The sequence below is a fragment of the Larimichthys crocea genome, chromosome III (genome assembly GCF_000972845.2).
Source record: "Larimichthys crocea isolate SSNF chromosome III, L_crocea_2.0, whole genome shotgun sequence".
Lineage (NCBI taxonomy): Eukaryota > Metazoa > Chordata > Actinopteri > Sciaenidae > Larimichthys > Larimichthys crocea.
In genome coordinates this window covers 24630576-24651645 of record NC_040013.1, presented here as the reverse complement: position 1 = coordinate 24651645, position 21070 = coordinate 24630576, and the positions used below count along the sequence as shown (strand labels likewise).

The following is a 21070-nucleotide window of genomic DNA, read 5'->3' as shown; positions in this document are numbered from 1 at the left end:
GCAATAAATAAAAGTAGACAGCAAATAACAGAAACAAACAAAAAGAAGCATAAAAGTATCAAATCAGAATCAGAAATACTTTATTAATAAATTTATGTTTTTGTTACCACAGCTCCCAAACGGTAAGTGAGATAGCAAGAAAACAAAACTTTAACCCTATACGATATCCTGTTTAAACACTATATACACATGTATAACTAACAGTTAAATAGAACCAGTAACAGTCGATTAAAAAGCAAGTAACAGTGAACTACTACAAGAATACAACAGTAAAAACAAGTTAAAATAGGACGATGCAATTGAATCAGATGGAAAAGGACAGCCACTCCCTCCAAGATACACGCTCTCACCTCAAATTATTATTATTATTGACTTAGTGCATTGCTAGAAGTTTTCCTGGTCGCTCTTGTGTGTAATAAAGCAATTTCATCATGCAACATGCAGAAAGCAGTTGAGGAGATTGTGGGTGTGTAACGTGACAAAACAATCCTAAATAAAAGTGAGAAATGACATAAAAATGATCCTATCTGCACTATTAAAGAGGCTCATTTAATAGTGCACTAAACTCAATGTTCAAATAGTAATACATTTTATTCCATAGGCGCCCAATGACACCTTACAATAAATGAGAGTAGACAGCAAATAACAGAAACAAACAAAAAGAACCATAAAAGTATATCAACTTAATACAACAGTAAAAACAGGTTAAAATAGGACAATGCAATTGAATCAGATGGAAAAGGACAGCCACTCCCGCCAAGATACACGCTCTCACCTCAAATCCTTATTGTTATTATTTAACAACCACAGCAAATGCATTGCTAGAAATCTGTTTTCCTCCTCGCTCTTGTATGCAATGAAGCAATTTCAGCATGCAACATGCAGAAAAGCAGTTGAGGAGATTGTGGGTGTGTAACATGACCAAACAATCCTAAATAAAAGTGAGAAATGGCATAAAAATGATCCTATGTGCACTATTAAAGAGGCTCATTATCACTAAATGTTCAAATAATAATACATTTTATTTCATAGGCGCCTTTCTGTCACCCAATGACACCTTGCAATAAATAAAAGTAGACAGCAAATAACAGAGACAAACAAAAAGAACCATAAAAGTATCGTATATCAAATTACAAGAATACAACAGTAAAAACAGGTTAGAATAGGACAATGCAATTGAATCAGATGGAAAAGGACAGCCACTCCCGCCAAGATACACGCTCTCACCTCAAATCCTTATTGTTATTATTATTTAACAACGATAACAAATGCATTGCTAGAAATCTGTTTTCCTGCTCGCTCTTGTATGCAATAAAGCAATTTCAGCATGCAACATACAAAAAAGAAGTGCAGTGTCTTGGTGTAAAAGCCTCTAATCTGGCTGAAAATGATTGTTTTGATTTGCTATCTATCTATTGATCAGCACATTAATAAGTGTATGGATGTGTGTGAATTATGCAGAGATCTGTGTGTCGCTGCTGGAGAAATCTTGTGGATGTAAAGGGTAAAAAAATCAAGACAGATCTAAATAACAATAAATGAGAGACGTCCTAAAGTTTGAGTTGTTTTATTTTGCAGAGCTTCAAATCAGCCGACTGAAATCACTCTCATGGGCTGTGAGACAATATTGTTTGTTGTTTGTAGGCTGACACTCAACAACCACGAGATTTAACTCTTTTCATGTTAAAAAATAAGCAAAATAATCATTCATATTTAAAACATTTTCATGAAGGCCACATTCTTTCATCTCCCATGTCATACCTTATAACATCCGTCTGTCATAGTTTCACATTAAAAATAAGATGACACGTTCTATAATAAAAATAAATACAAGACACAGGATAATTAAAGTGAATAAATATGTGCAAGTTTAAACCAAAATAAACTCCAACACTTAACTTTAAGAGGCGTAATACTCGATGTAAATGATTCAAACTGCAGACCTGCGTCTTTGCACACATTATTACACACTGAAATGAATGCATGACTCGATAAATATGAAGATATCATCCATCATCTTTAGGCTAAAGACTGAAAGTATCCAGCAGGTGGAGTATTTTGACCAAAGCGCTGATTTAGTCCACAGTGTCTCAGTTCCTTATAATCGTTCACGCCTACGGAGGTGTTTGAATCTTGTGTTAAAGGGTTCAGTTTAAATCACACTGGATTTCTGGAGGAATGCACTCTTTGGGTACGAGGACGCTCGGGAACATGAGGACCTTGGCCCGCATGAAAGACAGGTTGGGCAGTTTAGAGATCGCCCTGCCAGCCTCCTCACTCACCTCTTCATCCTGCTGAGGTTTCCTGATAAAAGACACACAGACAAGACAAAGATGTTGCATTATTAATACAGTACGAGGAGCTTGTGTGTGACTTTGATTTTAAAAGTATATAAATATGTAATAACGGAGCTTACCGGACTGAAGTGCTGATCTTCTCTGCTGAGGACATCAAGCGATTGAGAGTGTCCTCCACGTGGCTGCTCTTAGTGCTGGGTTCCACTTTGCTGATGGTCAACTTGTACAGCTCACGGTCAACTCCTTCACGTGTGAGTGTGTGTATAACAAACACACATCAACCATGTTATAAATGAGTTTCAGCAACACTGTAGCTGCTTCATACAACATAAACCTCATGAATGACTTTAAAAATCTACATTTCTGCTGTTTCACACGCTGACCTGGAGGTGGACTGTTGCTACGGCTGCTGTTGCTGCTGCTGCTGCTGTGGGATCTGCTCTCCTCCGCAGGACCAAAGCAATCCAGGTTTAGAGCAGAGCAGCCTGTGCTAACAAGGGGAGACGGTGGCTGAGGATTGTTGTGGGGTGAGGAGGAATGGGTGAGATTGATTTCTTATTCATAAAAAGAGCGTGAGTTTCTCCTTTTACTAGAAGCAGTGGGAGGACGGACACGGCAAACAAAGCTCAGCAAAGACATGCAAAGATGCTGTTGTCTAAATTTTTATATATGTATCTATATATATAGATATATATACAGATTCAGAGGCAGCCAGCAACTAGCATGAGGTCACTGAAACATTTCTTTTTGCAGTGCGACGGCTTAACAGTTAAATATCATTCGTGTTGTGAGGGAAAACAAACTGACGCCAAATCTCAGCATGCCGCGTTTTTTGTTTGAATACTCCGACTTTGCATTCAAACCACTGAGGAAAAGTGATCCAGCTTCCAAAAAGAGAGGAAGGCTGTGGGAAAAGAGGCCAAACGAAGCAGAAAGGATCAACTGATTTATTTCAGTATTTACAAGGATTTCCTACAAGTCCTTACTGCAGTGCATTCAATCTGGATTTCAGCAAAAGAAGACAAAACAAACAAGCAGATTTTTGTCAGGTCCAAACACAAGTTCACATTTGGAAACAGAAAGTACTTTTTAAAAAAAAGAATTGCTGGCATAAAGGCACAACTCATGAAACTGTAACTGCAGTTACAGAAAGTTGCTGTAGAAACACTGGTACTGAAATATTGACAAGTGGATTTTAATAAACACTCCTCTGTCCTATTCAGCATGCCCATACAGCATAAGCGTCCCCAATAACCCAATAAAATCAGCATAAATAATCACAACTGCAGTCTTACGTTTAGCTCTGTCGCCAATATTTCTTCTGTTTTAATTGTAAGATGCTTTTCTTTCTGTTATGACAATTATTCCCCCGAGCATGTCGACCTCAGAGAATAAATCAAAACCCAAAAGACAGATCATCATGTGCAAAAACAATTCAAATCTAGAAGTTTTCTTAAATACATGAAGTGCATATCCTTTAGTAGTGAATGATTGTACGGTTTGGCTTCAAGTTGTTCCAACAGTATGTGTTTTGACTTTTTCGCTGCACCACCTACAGAGAATACACCGCCCTCTGCTGCACATACTACACTATTACAACACTGCTCTGTAATCGCTGAACATCCGTCTTGTTTGAGTCGATGTGGACGGATCCAAAGAGCTGAAACTAAACATAACGGAGGAGGAACACTTCTATTGAGTCTAAATGTTGCCGTTATTATTTTTAACCTGTGGACTTGTGTAGGCATCTTTGAGAAAATGACTGGTGAAGTTAATGAGACAGGTTTATCAGCTGTTCATCTCCACCCAACAACAGAAAGTGTGCCAGCTTGCATGCTGATGTCAAACATGGAACTGACAGCCAGGCAAACACTTCCTATAGCCTGTAGTCTTTTTTAAGTCAGCCAAAAGTTCAAATTAAAAGTTAAAAGATAATACTTTTGTATGTTTGTTGTTTGTTTAATGCATCAACAAACTAGTTATTAAATCACCTTTTGCGATTTTATCTGAATTCTGACACTGACGTTTGTGGGGCTCCAAATTTTCGGATTGATTTTCTGTGCAAACACTAAACACTACTGATCTAAATCAGATTCTTATTCATTGTTTTTGCCTGAGCAAAGAATGACTCTTGGTTATTTGAGTTATTTTTCTTTGATTTCTCTCTTTTCTGACATAACCGGAGGAGACCGTAAACCGATAAAGCCAAAATCTTGACAGTACTGTCAGACACACAGGGTCAGTCTAAGTTTGTTATATATCATGCTGTGGGCAAACGTAGTGTAATAAAGAGAAGAGCAGCCACCAATAAATTCAATGAAATGGTTCTTTAGACAAACACATCCAGGAAATCAACATGGCACATATTATGACCATGCTCCTCATATTTAGATTTTCATCTTGTAGTTTAAAAACAACTTCAGAATCATCAAATAGCCTTTACCCATGTCAGGTGTTACCACTTTAACATAGACACCACATGGTTCCTGTATCAGCTGATAAATACTGAGATAAATTCTCTGTAAAAAGGTGGCAGCAGTTAAAGACGGGACACTAGAGTAGCTGAAGGGGGGTAGAAAAGGGAAGCCACTACAGAAATACAGTGTTTCCCCTTTTATTGTTCTGGAACAAAAGTGACTGACGGGTAATGTTTCTGCTTTGCTGCACATCTGTCGTACTTGAGTCCCAGTTTTGTTTCTGAACACTGGGTCAATTCTTTTGTTATTCAAGAGAGGAAATCCATTTAAATCACAAAACACTGCTGAATGAACAGAGGGGAAACACGGCGTGAAAATTAAAAGAAGCAGAACATGCCCTGGAGGAAGTGAGGAAGAGTCCAGAGGATTCCAGAGTAAACTCTCAAACGTTTTTTTGGCTTGAAAAGAAGAAGCCAGGTAGGGGATGGCTGTAACTGTAGTCTACTTCCGGCCCCAGAAGTGAGGGGCTCGGCGAGGGGACGTACCGTCCTGAGAGCTGCTAAGGCCACGGCTGCTCCAGTCCGTCTGGCTGGAGGGAAGCGCCTCCTTCACAGAGAGAAGGAAACAGCGTTTAAACAGAGTAGCAAGCTTAATTTTAAGATCAGTAACATACACGTCTGCATCTAATCCACGCAGTAGCTCTAGTTAATATAATACAGCTGTAATAGGTCTTTACCTGCATTGAATCTGTTGAGGGGGTCGGTGTTACTCGGGATCCTGGAGGTGGAGGTACTGTGACCGCTGTGTGTCCTGCAGGACAGACAGCTGGCACAGAGTCTTTGGTGGGCTCTAGCATTCCCTGTGAATGAGGATAAAACAAGGTATGGAACAAAGGGAACAGCAAGAGGAACTTTGTTATCACCAAAACCTGAAATCTTACACCGTTATAATGCTTCTCCTTCCCGTTAAGGTCCGGTTATTTTATTTCACATCCTACAGTTGACTCACCAGTCCGGATGCAAAAGCAGGCACAGCCACTGGCTGCTTCTTCTGGCCAATGAACACCTTCGAAAAGGCAAAGACAACAAACAAACGGCTTTAAAACAGGATGGATGCTGGTTTTCATTCACTACTGTTCTGAGAATATTAGGAGTTGGTTCATGAGACAAACAGTAGGTGGTGCCAATTCTCCAATCGGAAAACCAGATTAAACGATGCAACAAGATGATGTAATTTAAAAGGGTAGCAGTTGAAGCCCAACCGGTGAAAAGCAACGCAGGAAACACGACAGAAATCATCATTATAACAGAGTATTTAGATGGAAACACAACTACTGATAATAATGATGTTTTGCCAGACTCACAATGTGCCTCGTGTCCATACCAAGGCACCTGAGCAGAGTCCTGTTTGTATGTGAACCTCCCCACTGAAACCGGAGTCCAACTGCACTGTGGAGGTCCTGGTGTGGCCACCACGTGCCCCACTGAATCCTGAAACAAATTTTGCACATATTTTCTGTTGATTCATGGAAATTCTTCATGTTGTAATCATTTGAAACATTTATATAAAACAGATTTAGTTTGTTAACATATCCACAGTCATTCTCACCACTGAGCTCTGGGACAGGGTTCTGGCATCTCCTCCTCCTCTTTGCTCTCAGGTAGGTGTTGGGTGTGAAGCAGAGCACCAAGGCTGATCACCTCCTCCTCCTCCTCCTTCTCCTCCTCACCATCCACAGCTGGGACCTCCACCTCTGGAAAACTGAGCAGGAGAAGCTGCTGGACACGGCAGGAGAGTGACACCTAGTCAGGAAGCAGAGATGAGAGACGGTTTACTTTGTAAATCTTTTGACAAACACTATAAGTTTCTATTTTTGAAAACAACTAATAACTTTGGACGTGAGTATTAATCCCCAACATCAAGAGCAACCACAACAAAGTCAGTGTTCAGCTTAATGTCTCCCACCTGACCGCTGTTCCTCCTGGAAACCCCACATTGCCTTTCCCTGTCCTCCTCCTCAGTGCTTCTGTCAGTCTGCAGGCTGCTGACTTGCTCTCTGAACTGCGTCCAAGTTCTTTCCTCCTCCTGAGCCCTCGGGTCTTTGAACTCTGCCCACGTCACTTCTCCATCCTCTTGCGTGGGCGCTGAGCAGAAATCTGCAAAGCTGTCACTTGGTGGGAGGTTTCCTAGACTCTGCACTCCTGCATCAGCTATTTGGACATGTCCTTGGTCTTCTTGATGCTCAGAACTACAGTCTTTGAAGTCTGCAAAGTTGTCTTCTGTGTGTGTTCCAGATTGTGGCTGGTTGGAGGTAGCAGAAATTTCCTGAGTCGCAGATTGGTCGTGGTAAAAACCCTTCTCCGCCTTAGACTTGAGATTTGTCGTGCTGTCGCTGCTGACAGAGTTTCCCTGTTCTTCCTCATCGTCATCAGTCTGGTCCCAGTCGCTTTGATCCCCTGAAGCTAGAGATGAAACATTCGGTTCCACTTCCACAGACGGACCCTCGAATGACAAATCGTCACAGAAAGACGGCAGGTCCTCGGAAGCAGACTCATACACGCTGAATGTTTGGGGCGCATTGGAGAAGCTCATTTCTTGATCTTCTCTGTCTTCGTCTGAGTCTCCATCCTCCTGCACGTCTGTGGTTTGTACAGAGTTCAAACTGTGCCTCCTTTCCCTCTGACTGTCCTCAGACCCCTCTTCAGCTGGAAACTCCAAAACTTCTGCAGCTTCCTGAGGCTGACGGTGGTCCTGAGATGGCAGCACGGGTGCTACATCTCTATTCTCACAGTGCTCAACCGTAGTGCTAACTTTTTCTTTTGCCTTACATGCACAATAAGGTCTTGGCTCCGAGTCCATGATAACCTCCTGTTCTACATCACCCAGTCTGTTGGAAGAGTTTGTCCCTGCAGCTTTGCCATCCCATTGCTCCGTGCTGTCCAAGGGAGTGAAGCCACAGCACCAGGGATGTGCTGCCTGCTCTGTAAACACAGTGAAATCAGCGAACCCTGTTTCTTCCCTGGGAGAACAAACACCCACTGCAGAGGCTATGTCGCTCCGCTCAGAGTTGTGGTCTTTTTCAGAGTACCCATTCGTGAGGCGCACACACGATTCAGCACTATGATCCTGCCCTTCCACATCTATCTGGCCCCCATCGTCGGACCCCGAGTTCACAGAAGATGTGGGTTGGGATTGTTTAACTGGATGATTAAAGCTGCTGTTGGGTTGATGAGTGGCTGGTTTTATGGTGGAAGAAGGCTGCCTGAGGCTGGATGATGAATCGGTGGAATCGGCGAAGCTAAGAGGCGAACAGGACACCCCAAGAGAGAATCCCCCAAAGTCCCCGAACTCGTCCTCGTCTGATTCCGTCTCCCCATCGCCGTCATCGTCCAGTGGAGGGGGGGTGGAGGGGTGCAAGGGCATGATGTCTGGCTCCATGGGTTCTCCTAGCAGCAGGACCTGAAGACCTCATGCACCTGAGAAAATAAAGTGAAAAGCAGAGGAAGAGGAGTGTCATGGATAAACAGCTTTCTGGCTGTGTGTGTTAACAGAGAAATGTTCATGATATTATCAGGAGCAGTGTGTAGGATTTAGTGGCATCTAGTGGTGGATTGTAACCACCTTGTTTTACCTTCTCCTTCCTAGCATGAATGAGGAACTACTACCAAAAAAACATCCATCCATTATCTTCCACTTATCTGAGGTCAGTTTGCGGTGGTAGCAGGTTCTTTCCAGCTCCTCTGGGGGGATCCCGAGGCATTCCCAAGCTAGATGGGCTATATAGGTCTTTGAGCGGGTTGTGAGTCTGCCCCAGGGTCAGTTGGATGTGCCTGGAAGACCCTTAAAGGAAGTCGCCCATGGGGGTGACTCCAAATCAGATGCCCAAACCACCTCAGCTGGCTCCTTTCAACGCAAAGGAGCAGCAGCTCTACTTCAAACTCTCTCCACACATCTGACCTCCTCACCATATTTCTAAGGCTGCCACCGGCAGAAGAGGCTCATTTCAGCCGCTTGCACCCACAATCTCATTCTTTCGGTCCCCTAAATCTTACACACTGGATCTTTAAATTGGAGAGCACCACAGTAAAAACGTAATATTTGATTACCAAAGCACTATTTTTTGGTTCTGATGGTCAGGTCACTGCAGAAAGGACCTTATGTACGTGGGGAGCCCACTCTACCAGTTGAGCCACCTTGAGCTCCCCTATTTATAGTATTTTTTTAGCCGCTGTAACAAGTGGGATCAACAAAGTCTATCTTATCTTATATAAATTATATATGACCTTCTATGACACTTGTGGCACCTGAAAGATTCTGTGCACTCGTCTGCACGGAGAGACAGACAGAAACAGACTCAAACAAACTGGTCGAGATGTCTCTGTCCCCGCTCCTCTCACCTCCTGCACAAGACTTAAACATCTCCTTCAACAACAGACATGTAAGAAGGCGCTCCATCACCAACACCAGCAGTAAAGTCTATCGTATCTTCTCTTTTATGTCAAACCCGATGCATCAAAGACAAAGATAGCCATCCTCCCGCCTGGACTACTGCAAGTCCCTCCTCCTCCACCTCACCCACAAATATCTCCTTAAGCTCCAACTGGTCCAGAATTCAGCACCCCGCATAATCACCAGAACCCCTTCCACCCACCACATCAGTCCTGTCCTGCAACAGCTCCACTGGCTCCCGGTCAAATCCCTGCATCAATTACAAAATCCTTCTGCTCACATTCAAAGCCATCCATAACCTCGTACCACCATATCTCCCGGATCTTCTCCATGTTGCTGCTCCCCCCTCGCTCCCTCAGATCTCCCTCCTCCATTCACCTGACTGTCCCCTCTGCCCGTCTCACCACCTGCTCTGGACCTCTTTACCCCCCTGCGTCATAAGGAACATCAACTCACTCTCACAATTCAAGTCCGCACTCAAAACCCACCTGTTTAAAATTGCTATCTCCATCTGACAGATTTAATTGCATTGTCCTATTTTAACCTGTTTTTAATGTTGTATTCTTGTAATTTGGTAATACTTTTATGGTTCTCTCTGTTTGTTTTTGTTATTGCGGTCTACTTTTATTCATTGTAAGGTGTCCTATAGACAGTGTGTGTATCCTGTCTTTTGCATGTCTCGCATACCTCCCTTCGTTGGCCACTGATTTACTGAGGCTGGCAGGGAGAGACAATTATAAATTAGTAGTACAAGGACAGAAGAGACAAGGATGTGAGAGACAGGCCTGAGAAATGTCATTTTGGACAAGAAACATAATGTTCATTACTGAGCAGAAAACCAAAAAAGGGAATTATCAGTGGGGAGGTGTCTGAGACAGCCCATTTTAAGAAAATTGTATAACTGTTAGAGCTCCTCGAGGAGCCTTTTCTCTGTAAGGGGAGTACCACGTGGATATACAATATAGTGCTAATTTCTGAGCAGAAAACCAACTTAAGGAATGTTATGATGTTATCTGCAACAGTGGGGAGGTGTCCGAGACAGCCCATTTTTAAAAAATGTATAAGAACCAACTGTTAGAGCTCCTCGAGGAGCCTTTTCTCTGTAAGGGGAGTACCACGGGATATAAAATAAAGTGCTCATTATTGAGCAGAAAACCAACTAAAGGAATGTTATGACGTTATCTGCAACAGTGGGGAGGTGTCCGAGTCAGCCAGTTTTTAAAAAAATTTATAAGAACCAACTGTTAGAGCTCCTCGAGGAGCCTTTTCTCTGTAAGGGGAGTACCACGTGGATATAAAATATAGTGCTAATTTCTGAGCAGAAAACCAACTAAAGGAATGTTATGATGTTATCTGCAACAGTGGGGAGGTGTCCGAGACAGCCCATTTTTTAAAAAATGTATAAGAACCAACTGTTAGAGCTCCTCGAGGAGCCTTTTCTCTGTAAGGGGAGTACCATGTGGATATAAAATAAAGTGCTCATTATTGAGCAGAAAACAAACTAAAGGAGCATTATGATATTATCTGTATCAGTGGGGAGGTGTCCGAGACAGCCCATTTTTTAAAAATGTATAAGAATTAACTGTTAGAGCTCCTCGAGGAGCCTTTTCTCTGTAAGGGGAGTACCATGTGGATATAAAATAAAGTGCTCATTACTGAGCAGAAAACCAATTAAAGGAATGTTATGATGTTATCTGTACCAGTGGGGAGGTGTCCGAGACAGCCCATTTTTTAAAAAATGTATAAGAATTAACTGTTAGAGCTCCTCGAGGAGCCTTTTCTCTTGTGTGTTGCACTGTTCAACGCTCCTTCTTGTACAAGAATAATAAATCTAACTTAAACTTTGATACTTTGAATCCAGTCCTCTTTAGTTAAGGGTTCTTCTTTATAAAATTATTATATTATTATTATAGAATATGCAGGTTTTAGTTTACCTCGAGTTGTTTACAGTTGCTGGCCTTGATTCACTTCAGATTCTGTGTTAAAAATAGAGGAACTTGCACACATGATTGTTCCACATATCCTCTAAATAGAGGAACTTGCACACATGATTGTTCCACATATCCTCTTTTTTTGTGTGTTTCTAACTGAGCTGTCACCCTGCAGCTCTTTGACTCTGCTGCTGATCCTGGAGTGGAAACAAAACAAAAAAAAGTCATCATCCAGTATTCAGAGTCAGTTACCTGATACAGGAAACATGATCCGGCAGCTTTGTGCTACTTTAGACGGGACAGTTCAAAAAGCCTGCAGCAAGCAGCCCCACTTCAGGACCACGGATTAAAAAGCTTATGTTATGTTAATGTACCCAGTTTATGTTAATGTAACCCAACATGCATAATTATTACACAAGCATGAATATGAATATTTTTGGCTTTAGGAGTGTCCGTTTGGGCCATTTTCTCCTCCACATTCCTGTGGACGGACAGGTGTCATGCCATGACATGGACATTTAAATGTAACACACATATACATACACATATATATAAAATAAAATATATATAAATAAAGCTATGTTAGGTTTAAATATCTTCACAGCTGATTAGCTCAAAGCTAGCTCGTCCGTTGAAAGCAAACCAACCGCCGACATTCTATTCAAACGGCTCCAACGGCCGGTTAACGACACGAAGCGACCGTTATTGTTTGTTTGTTTGTTTGTTTATTTATTTACCGACACTCTCCGTCTCGTTGTTACTCCTTCTTCTTCTTCTTGTTGTTGTCGTATCAGTGCCGCAGCCTCCATCCTCTGTCATCATCCTCCATAAGTATCAAACGAACCGGGTGGGGAAAAAAAGGGCGAAGAGGTCTCACTGTGTGTTGTTTTCAGGTGGTGTGGTGACTTATAGCGGAGAGCAGATAGAGAGAGACTCTTTCTGAAAATAGACGATCTTTAATGTGGTTGCAACAGCACCCCCTACTGGGGAGAGGTGATCCTACACCTCAAATTTAAAACAGTTTATTCTGCTTTTTTTTTTTTACTATTTAGTAGCAGTAGCAAATCAAATCAAATGCAACCAATGGTTATTTTCATTATGGATCAATCTGCTTATTAATGTCTCCATTAATCAATTTATTGATTGTTTGGTTTGTAAAAAAATCTAAAAACAGTTCAGTCTAAGGTAACAAAACCTTTCTGCTCTTTGTCCTTGCTTAATATTGCTGAAGATTTATTTTATTTTGTTTAATTTACTTTAATTTTACCCAGACACCTGTCTGCATTTCCCAACTTGTCTTTTCTTTATTTATTTACTTATAGTCAGCTATAGTAGCTCAGCCTGTAGGGACTTGGCCTGGGAACCGGAGGGTGGCTGAAGTCCAGCGTGGACCAAAGTATGGAGGGTGGACTGGTAACTGGAGAGGTGCAGTTCACCTCCTGGGCACTGCTGAGGTGTCCTTGAGCAAGGTCCTGAACCCTGTAACTGCCCCCAGGGCATTGCTTCATGTGGCTGCCCATCTTTGCATGCCAATTTCAGGGAAAATACATGTAAAAACTTCAAATCAAATCAAATTTTATGTGTATAGCCCAAAATCACAAAGCACATTTGCCTCTGAGGGCTTTACAATCTGTACAGGGAGTGACACCCTCTGTCTTTAGACCCTCGGTTCGAGTGAGGAAAAACATGCCCACAAAAAAGGTGGAAGAAACCTCAGGAAGAGCCACAGAGTTGGGATCCCTCTTGAGTGCAATAGATGTCACGTGTACAGAACAAATCAACACAAACATATTGCACAATTACAATGGATGATAAAATGATTTCAGTAGCAGTGGAACCTGTGATAGAGATAGAGAGACACAGATGCACAGCAGCAGCAAATCATTAACTAACTATAAACTGTAATGGAGATATGGCAGCAATAATGACAGTATGTGTAGTGGACGTCATGCAGGATCACAGCAGCAGCCACGATTCACGAGAACCTGCTGGACCAGAGAACAGAAACTCTGGGGAGGAAATTTAGAACATTTCATTTAGTGGAATATGAATTTATCCATCATTTGGTAATCTAGACAATTTAGAATTTGCACTGTGTACAGTCAACTGTTTGATAGACCTCACTGTTTATACTGTGAATTCTGTCTATACTGCCACATTTATATTTATACTGATAATCCTGTTACTGTGCCATATTGCCACACGGGTAGTGTTTATATTGTTCACTCTGTTCATACCGCCATATTTATACTATTTATATCTTCCAGACTTGCCACTGTCTTTTCTTGGATGTCTTTTAGCTTGTATATGTTTTTATATTCTTTTATTTTGTACTTTTTACATCTTTTACTTATATTTTGTATTTCATGTTTATTGCCGCTTGCACCGGGATATGTCCTGTACATATGGCAGCGTTGATAATAAAGTTGACTTGACTTAACACACAGTCATTTACAGTCTGTGTGCTGCTATCAATAGTGTGGTTTATCTCAGCGTAACAGAGCAGATAAGTAATCAATGTGTCTGTTGTCTGCATATCATGGATCTTTTTAATAATCTACAATAATGTTTCTCTCTGTAAAGGTGATTCAAAGGTGTAATATGAACATTTCAGTCTAGAGGCATGACGTCTGGATGTTTTAATGTCACTACTATTACTACCACGACCTCCCACTGTATTTTACCATTGGTTAAATGATCTATTTTAATGTTATATTTATTATAGTATTCCATCATTTTATTTTATTTTGTGTTATTTGGAAAGTGCTTTATGCTTGGCAAGTGTTATGTAAATAAAATGTTTCCTTTTTTTTCTTATCTATTGCCACCTGAATGGTTCAGAGTCGAGTTTGTTAAGATTATTAACTCTTTTATTGGTCAACAACACATTTAAGCCCCTTTGCAGTTCATATTGGGGAGCTCTTACATAAAGCTCAGCAGATTATTCTTTAAATTTTAAGAAAATTAATAATTGAATGCAACATTTTCAAGGATATTTAACTTTTTCTCTCATTTTTCATGAAAATTTTCCAGGATTTCCAACCTGATATGTGCCTTATCTGAAGAACATTCAGAAATAATGACCTAGACAAGCATCACAAAAAGTTCTTTATTGTCATTATGAACTTACTGAGTTGTAATTGCTTTTATTTGGATACTGGCTTTTGTACATTGTGAACTTACTCTCAAACAAAATCTACAGTTTAGATTTGTTCAGAGATGTAACTAATGAACAACAAATAAATGACGTCGGACAAATGTCAATTCACGTAGGGTTTCCTGGCATCGTGGACCTTCTTATGGATCAGCAGATTTGAAGCTGTGTGAAATTTTTTACCACAAACCAAACAGCCGTATGACCTTTCCCCGTTGTTCTTCATCATACTACACATTTTCAGATGATAGCTATGGGCGACCATTTTGCCGCACGTTTCGCAAAAATAAGGCTTCTCCCCCGTGTGCTTCCTCAAGTGAACGTTGAGATTTGAACTCTGAGAAAAGGATTTCGTACAGAAAGGACACTTGTGTGGTTTTTCGCCTGTGTGAATCCTTAAATGAACGGCCATGTGGTCCCTACGAGAAAACTCCTTATCACATTCGGGGCATTTAAAGGGCTTCTCTCCCGTGTGGATCTCATCCATGTGTCTCATCAGGTCAGAGTCCCTGTAAAACTTCTTGCCGCAGACACGGCAAGCCTTTTCTTCCCTCTGGGCTTGTTCCTGCTGCGTTAAAGCAGTGTCGCTGTGACTCGGGCCGCAAGAGGATGAGTCATCTAAATCATTCCATTCATCGTCTTCATTCAGTGTCACGGTTATAGTGCTGATAGTCGGGAACAGCTGATAGTCTGTCTGAGTTGTTGTTTCTGTTTCTGTGAGTTTGAATTTTTCATCCTCCGAAGAGTCATCCTCCAGGTGAGGGGTGATGAAGAGATCCTCCTGCTCCTCTTTGACCTGCTGAGAGTCAAGGCTCTTATTTTTCTCCACAGTGGGAAGCTGGTCTGGCTGATGGGGAGGCAAAATCTCCTCAGAGACCGACTGGATGTCTAAAACACAGAGAACACATATGATATAACCTAATAAGTTTAAGTCCTGCTCATGAAGGTGATTTAAACTTTCATTCATGTCATTCCCTCCTGTAATTGAAGTGTTTTTATATTTGTTCCAGTGCAGAAAAAAAAGGCAAACTCTACTGATGCCCTAAATTATAAAATATAGAAAAGTAACAAAGTAGAAAACTAATTCCACACCTGGATGAGATGTCACATGAAGAGAGTATTATAACTATAGTATTAAAATGACCACCTAAAGTGAGCAGGGGACACGTTTTGTTTTGGAATAAAAAGGTACAAGTCAAGAGGGAACTTCTTAAAAATGTGTTTATTATTTACTTATTATTTAATGAAATGTCACTTTGAGCTGAAAAAGCATGAAAAGAGCTCCAGGGGATGTAGTAAGCTAAATATTTGTGGAAATATTATGATTTTAAAATACATAGTTGTTGTTTTTTTAAATATATATAGTTGTTATATATTCTGCAAATGTAAATGAATAAAGTTGGAAAATACAATATGGGCTCAAATGACGCTAACACCACCTAGGGTTAGCTGGCATGCCAGTGTTGCGGTTTAACGAGCGACCGTGTTATCTGGCGACCTTCTGAGGTTGACGTAGTTCAGACAGCCGTTCAAAACAAGAAGAAAAAGCAAATAAGACATCAAATACGAACCAGAGATGTTTGTTTTTTAAAATATAGTGACTTTAATAACAAAAAACGAACCAAAGACACATTCACAAGGGCCTATCTTTCTGTTTTCTACGACAGCCGCTAGGCGCATTCGGCTGACGGTCACCAGTTAACACGGTCGCTCGTTTAACCGAAACACCGGCTACATGCACATACCTGCTCTGAACAGCGTCACCTCCGGCTTTAAAACGGTCAGCTGCTCGAGCTGCTTTCTCAGCTGGATGATTTCTGTCCTGGAGCGGACAACTTCATCCTGATACTCTGCTATCGTCTTTTCAACAAGTCCAAAGATCTCCTCGGCAGCCGCAGCCAGTCGCTCGTTGACCTGCAGTCTGAGCAGCTGCGTCCCCGCCATGGATGGATGGAGCAGCGGCTTAAACGTGGAGGGCAAGACGCGGACTTTAAATTAAAATAAACTCTGCAGTGTTTAAAAATTAAAAGCTGGAGACGATAAGGTCACTTCATGCTTCCAGTTCAACTTCATAACAAACAGGATTTATTGTCACCAGCGCCCCCTGCTGCCGCGGAGGAGTCTGTTTTATTTCATACATACTACAAACACTGAAAAAACAGTTATTATAGATGGGCACATTAGAAATACTTACAATTACACATTTACATGATTAAGTATGAAAAAAAATAAAAAGAACTTTGGCATAGCTTCTTTGGAAGGTGTGGTTATTTGTATAACCCAATATACTTATGTGTGTGTGTGTTCTATGGGGTCACATGTGGGCCTTGAGGTCCTCTGTAGTTGTAATTGTTTGGCTTTAACTTACCGTTGACGTTTCTCTAACATGGACAGACTACAGTGTCTCCAGACTAGAATGTGCTGACAGTGACACTAACATGGGTAAAGACATTCTCTTTGACTAGTTCTGGGTGCAAAGTATTTGCGGTGTCATCTGTAGGGGTTTAAAGTGACTGACACCACTGTTATAAAAATTAGGATCATACTGGGGTTCAGATGTTTAACTCATATAGTGTCTGTGTTTCCTGTCTTTTGCATGTCTCGTGCACCTCCCTTATTTTGGACTGTGTTTTACTGAGGATGGCAGGGAGAGGTAATTAATTATACATCAGTAGTTCAAGGACAGGAGAGACAAGGATGTGAGAGACAGGCCTGAGAAGTGTCATTTTGGACAAGAAACATAATGTTCATTACTGAGCAGAAAACCAAAAAAGGGAATTATCCGTGGGGAGGTGTCCGAGACAGCCCATTTTAAGAAAATTGTATAAGAACCAACTGTTAGAGCTCCTCAAGGAGCCTTTTCTCTGTAACCCCTTTTGTGTGTTGCACTGTTAAACGCTTGTTCTCGTACAAGAATAATAAATTCAACTTAAACTTTGAATCCAGTCTTCCTTATTCAAGGGTTTTTCTTTAAAAATTCCCATAACATCCACCAGTATGAGTTGACCACAATGTGAGACCGACTCAGGCACTTCTGATGAACTTTGAGAGTGTCTCTAATTCTTCTTGGCCAAGCGTCAATAAATATTACAGCATAAGACATCAGGAATCTCCTGCACACTTTCTTCCCTCCTGACCTCACCACTGACCTTTGACTTCAGCAATTTCGCCACAACACACATGACAGAGGGCTCCGGACCCAGCCAGCAACAACCTTTAGAGTAAAAGGCAAAATAATGGAAGTAGATTAGGGAGAGATCGCTCCTCTTCAGATGGCAACAATTGTTTGCTGTGCTTGTGAGGGATACAAATTGGAATTAAAAAAATATACACATAATGTGTTGCTTCCCTGACCACCTACTCACTCAGCTGTGTGCCTCTGGCCAGACAAACATCTCAAACACCCCCCCCCCCCCCTAAGATAAAGAACTTTGAAGAGGTTCAGAACTTGTTATCTGAGCATATCAAAACATCATCAAGCATCACTTTTGCTTTTCTGTGGGAAAAAATAGATTTGATCAATTCTAACTTGTGAGGTAGAGCTGGGTTCGTCACGATCAGGGTGAAGAAACATTCAGTTCCAGTGTCATTCCAGAAAGCAGCGTGAGTGAAGCGTGCATCAGAGAGCATAGTCATGAACGTCAGACAAGTCTAAATTTTTATGCACTGACATAATGCATAATCTCAGTCTCCATCCATCCATCCATCCATCCACGATCAAAAATGTTTTTTCCCGCTGACGTGTCGTTTCCATGACTCGTGGACCTCTATGTGAACCTTTAGGTCTGAATCCGAGTGGAAGGTTCGACTACACACCATGCAGCGGTGTGTATTTGAAGCAGACACATTTGCGGTTTTGTCTCGTGTCCCCGCGCACAGTCTAAGATGGTGGCTACTGGCAAACCTCTTGCCACATTTCTTACAAGAATATGGTCTCTCTCCGGTATGCTGTCTCATGTGAACAACGCGATTAGAGTTCTGAGTGAATGTTTTGCTACAGTAATCACAGCTGAAGGGTTTTTCGCCGGTGTGAACTCTGGCATGCATAATAAAATGGTGCTTCAGATGAAACTCCTTGTTGCACTCAAAGCATTTAAAGACCTTCTTCTTTTGTGGATTCTCGTCTGTGTTCCCTTTTTCTGGCGTGATTTTGCACTTGTTCTGCACTTGGCAAAATTTGGAATGACTGCTCGAGGAAAAACTTTGGCCACATTTAGCAGAAAAATATGGTTTCTCCCCAGCATGCTGCCTCATGTGAACAATACGATCAGAGCTCTGAGTGAATGTTTTGTCACAGAGATCACAGCTGAAGGGCTTCTCACCTGTGTGAATTCTTGCATGCAGACTGAGCTGGTGCCTCTGTTCAAACTCCTCGTTGCACTCCATGCATTTAAATGCTTTCTGCCCTTTGTGACTCCTTTCTACGTGCCTAATAAGACACAAGTCTTGAGTAAATCTTTTACCACAAAAACGGCAAGAGTTTTCGTCTCTTAGATGCTGTTCCAGTCCTACAAAGACTTCAACACTACGACTCTGATCATCCTCGGAGTCGTAGTATAGCAGCGATGAGCCATCGCTTTCATCCTGTTTGTCATCTATGCTTTCATTTACACCCACAGTTACAGCAGTGGAAGATGGGAAGAGATCAAAGTCAGTGGTTGGCTCTGATTTGGGAAGTCTGACTTCAGCGTTGTTGGAAGTATCAGCCTCCACGTCTGGACTGATGCACTGATCCATCTGCTCCTCTTTGACCTGTGGGTACTCTTGGATCTGTTCCACCTTAATGTCACATTGCTGCAAAAACGGGAGCAGATCCTCAGAGACCGGCTTGGTGTCTGAAGGACAGAGAGGAGGAACTGTGTCAACTTGCACAAGTGGGATTTGGAAGACGGACACCTCTTGGACCTGCTGAGAGTCAAGGGGCTCAGTTTTCCTCACAGTGGGAAGCTGGTCTGGCTGCTGGGAAGTCAAAATCTCCTCAGAGACTGACTGGATGTCTAAAAGACAGAACACATATGATATAACCTGTTAGACAACCAGCCACTAGAGACACACAACCTCCCCCTTCTTAACATAAGATACCAGTTCCTTTGTCTTTGTAAATTGTGAGGCCTAGACTCAACTTTGCACCTAAATACAAACAGCAAAGGGGTGTCCCACAGGTACAAATGTTCAGGTCTCCCCATGCTCAGGGTCTTTCTTCATCTTTGACCACTCACGTGTTGATTGACCTTTTCTTTGCAAAGAAAATAAAACCTTGTCGGCCGGGAGAAGTCTCTGATTCATTCTTCACCAGCAGCGGAGACACTTCCACAACAATTTGGTGTCAGAAGTGGGCCGATTGTGGATGTTATGAGAAGGAAATAGGGGATAAAAGTTTAAAATATTTAAATTTCAAGAAGTTCCCACAACATACATTGACCATTGCAGAAGCCACACATTCTATGATAAAAGTTTTAGAACTCACCACAAAACAATAACCAACAATGAGTGGAGATTATGTGCGCTCTGTTGGTTCATCAGGTCAAACAATCAGAGAGAGAGAACATTACTATCCCACTCAAATGTGCGGATGGGCCAGATACAGGCCTCAAAAGTCTGTCCCGTAAACCTGATGGGCGGGGACTTCATGTGCAAATTATTCTGATCTCAACCCCAGAAGGTGTCAAAGTTCACAGACGACCCAAAATGTTTCACACTCTTTTGTTCACCACACCCTAGACCTACAATGTGCATACCAATGGAAATGACAGCCATCAACTGCCTCTGAGCTAGAAAAACAGTTTTAACAGCTACAATAGATACCAGAGGATCTGCATTGTACCTCTCATGTGTCACCAGGACCTGATGAGCCATTAGAGGAAGGTTGGTTGAGAGAGAGATTTAAGAAAACTTGTTGTGTTAATTGACTTTTTCTTTGCAAAAAAAAAAAACCTTGTCAGCCGGCAGAAATCTCTATTTCATTCTTTACCAGCGGCAGAGAAATTCCCACAACACCTGTTTATTATTTATCATTAAATATCATTAAATTAAATGTCACTTTGTGCTGTAAAAGCATTAAAAAAAACTCCAGGGGGTGTAGTACTCCTTCAGTTAACTCTTTAAAAAAAGACAAAGGACAATCATAAAGCATTTTATGCAAATAAGTGATTCTAAAATATATATTGAGATATTTTTTTAATATACAGTTGTTTGTTATATATCCTGCACCAGAAAATGTAATAAATGAAGTTGGAAAGTACAATATGGGCTCAAAGAATGCTTTAACTATCTACACCACCTAACAACAACAGCTGTAGGTTTTTAACCGGTTGGCTACCGTGTCGGTGTTGCGGTTTAAAGAGCGACCGTGTTAACTGGCGACCTTCTGCAGTTGAAAATGGGAAGAGGAAGCAAATAAAACCTCGAATACAAATCAGTTGTTTGTTTGTTTTTAAAGATATTTTGACGGTATTAAAAAAACGAACCAAAGACACATTCACAAGGACCTATCTTTCCGTTTTCTACGACAGCCACAGACTCATTCGGCTGACGGTCACCAGTTAACACGGTCGCTCGTTAAACCGAAACACCGGCTACATGCTACATCCATGTCTCCGCACATACCTGCTCTGAACAGCATCACCTCCGGCTTTAAAACGGTCAGCTGCTCGAGCTGCTTTCTCAGCTGGATGATTTCTGTCCTGGAGCGGACAACTTCATCCTGATACTCTGCTATCGTCTTTTCAACAAGTCCAAAGATCTCCTCGGCAGCCGCAGCCAGTCGCTCGTTGACCTGCAGTCTGAGCAGCTGCGTCCCCGCCATGGATGGATGGAGCAGCG

At 41.7% G+C, this 21070-nt stretch overlaps 2 protein-coding genes across 6 annotated transcripts; both read right to left on the bottom strand.

Annotated features, from left to right (window-relative positions):
- Positions 1-1827: 1827 nt before the first annotated feature.
- LOC104930020 (aftiphilin) lies at positions 1828-11970 on the bottom strand. Of its 5 annotated transcripts, none has more exons than XM_027277929.1 (10): positions 11832-11970; positions 6680-8190; positions 6323-6516; positions 6078-6204; positions 5723-5779; positions 5451-5573; positions 5260-5320; positions 2681-2782; positions 2417-2540; positions 1828-2304 (listed from the first exon to the last, which is right to left on the bottom strand). In XM_027277929.1, the coding sequence occupies exons 2-10, from the start codon at positions 8150-8152 to the stop codon at positions 2148-2150; spliced, it is 2418 nt and encodes an 805-aa protein (XP_027133730.1). In that variant the 5' UTR covers positions 8153-8190; positions 11832-11970; the 3' UTR covers positions 1828-2147. The 5 variants fall into 5 exon arrangements, 4 of the variants coding, with proteins under 4 accessions (XP_027133730.1, XP_019125662.2, XP_027133732.1 ...); XM_019270117.2 differs by lacking the exon at positions 11832-11970 and adding an exon at positions 11098-11190; XR_003462289.1 differs by lacking the exon at positions 1828-2304 and having other exon boundaries at positions 2425-2540; positions 2681-2787; positions 11832-11968.
- Positions 11971-14204: 2234 nt separating this feature from the next.
- On the bottom strand, positions 14205-21064 carry LOC113745644 (zinc finger protein 184-like). Its single transcript, XM_027277982.1, has 2 exons — positions 20855-21064; positions 14205-15136 (listed from the first exon to the last, which is right to left on the bottom strand). Exons 1-2 carry the CDS (start codon positions 21051-21053, stop codon positions 14355-14357), a joined length of 981 nt encoding a protein of 326 aa, XP_027133783.1. The 5' UTR covers positions 21054-21064; the 3' UTR covers positions 14205-14354.
- Between the last annotated feature and the right edge of the window lie 6 nt (positions 21065-21070).

Bases quoted from the DNA above. Each gene is read 5' to 3' on its own strand.
- LOC113745644 (XM_027277982.1), bottom strand. From the start codon at position 21,053: ATGGCGGGGACGCAGCTGCTCAGACTGCAGGTCAACGAGCGACTGGCT. The intron at 15,137-20,854 runs GTATGTGCGGAG...TCTGTGTTTTAG, and splicing joins GGTGATGCTGTTCAGAGCAG to ACATCCAGTCGGTCTCTGAG.
- LOC104930020 (XM_027277929.1), bottom strand. From the start codon at position 8,152: ATGGAGCCAGACATCATGCCCTTGCACCCCTCCACCCCCCCTCCACTG. The intron at 5,780-6,077 runs GTGAGTCTGGCA...GCCTTTTCGAAG, and splicing joins GTATGGACACGAGGCACATT to GTGTTCATTGGCCAGAAGAA. The intron at 2,541-2,680 runs GTCAGCGTGTGA...TCACACGTGAAG, and splicing joins TAGCAACAGTCCACCTCCAG to GAGTTGACCGTGAGCTGTAC.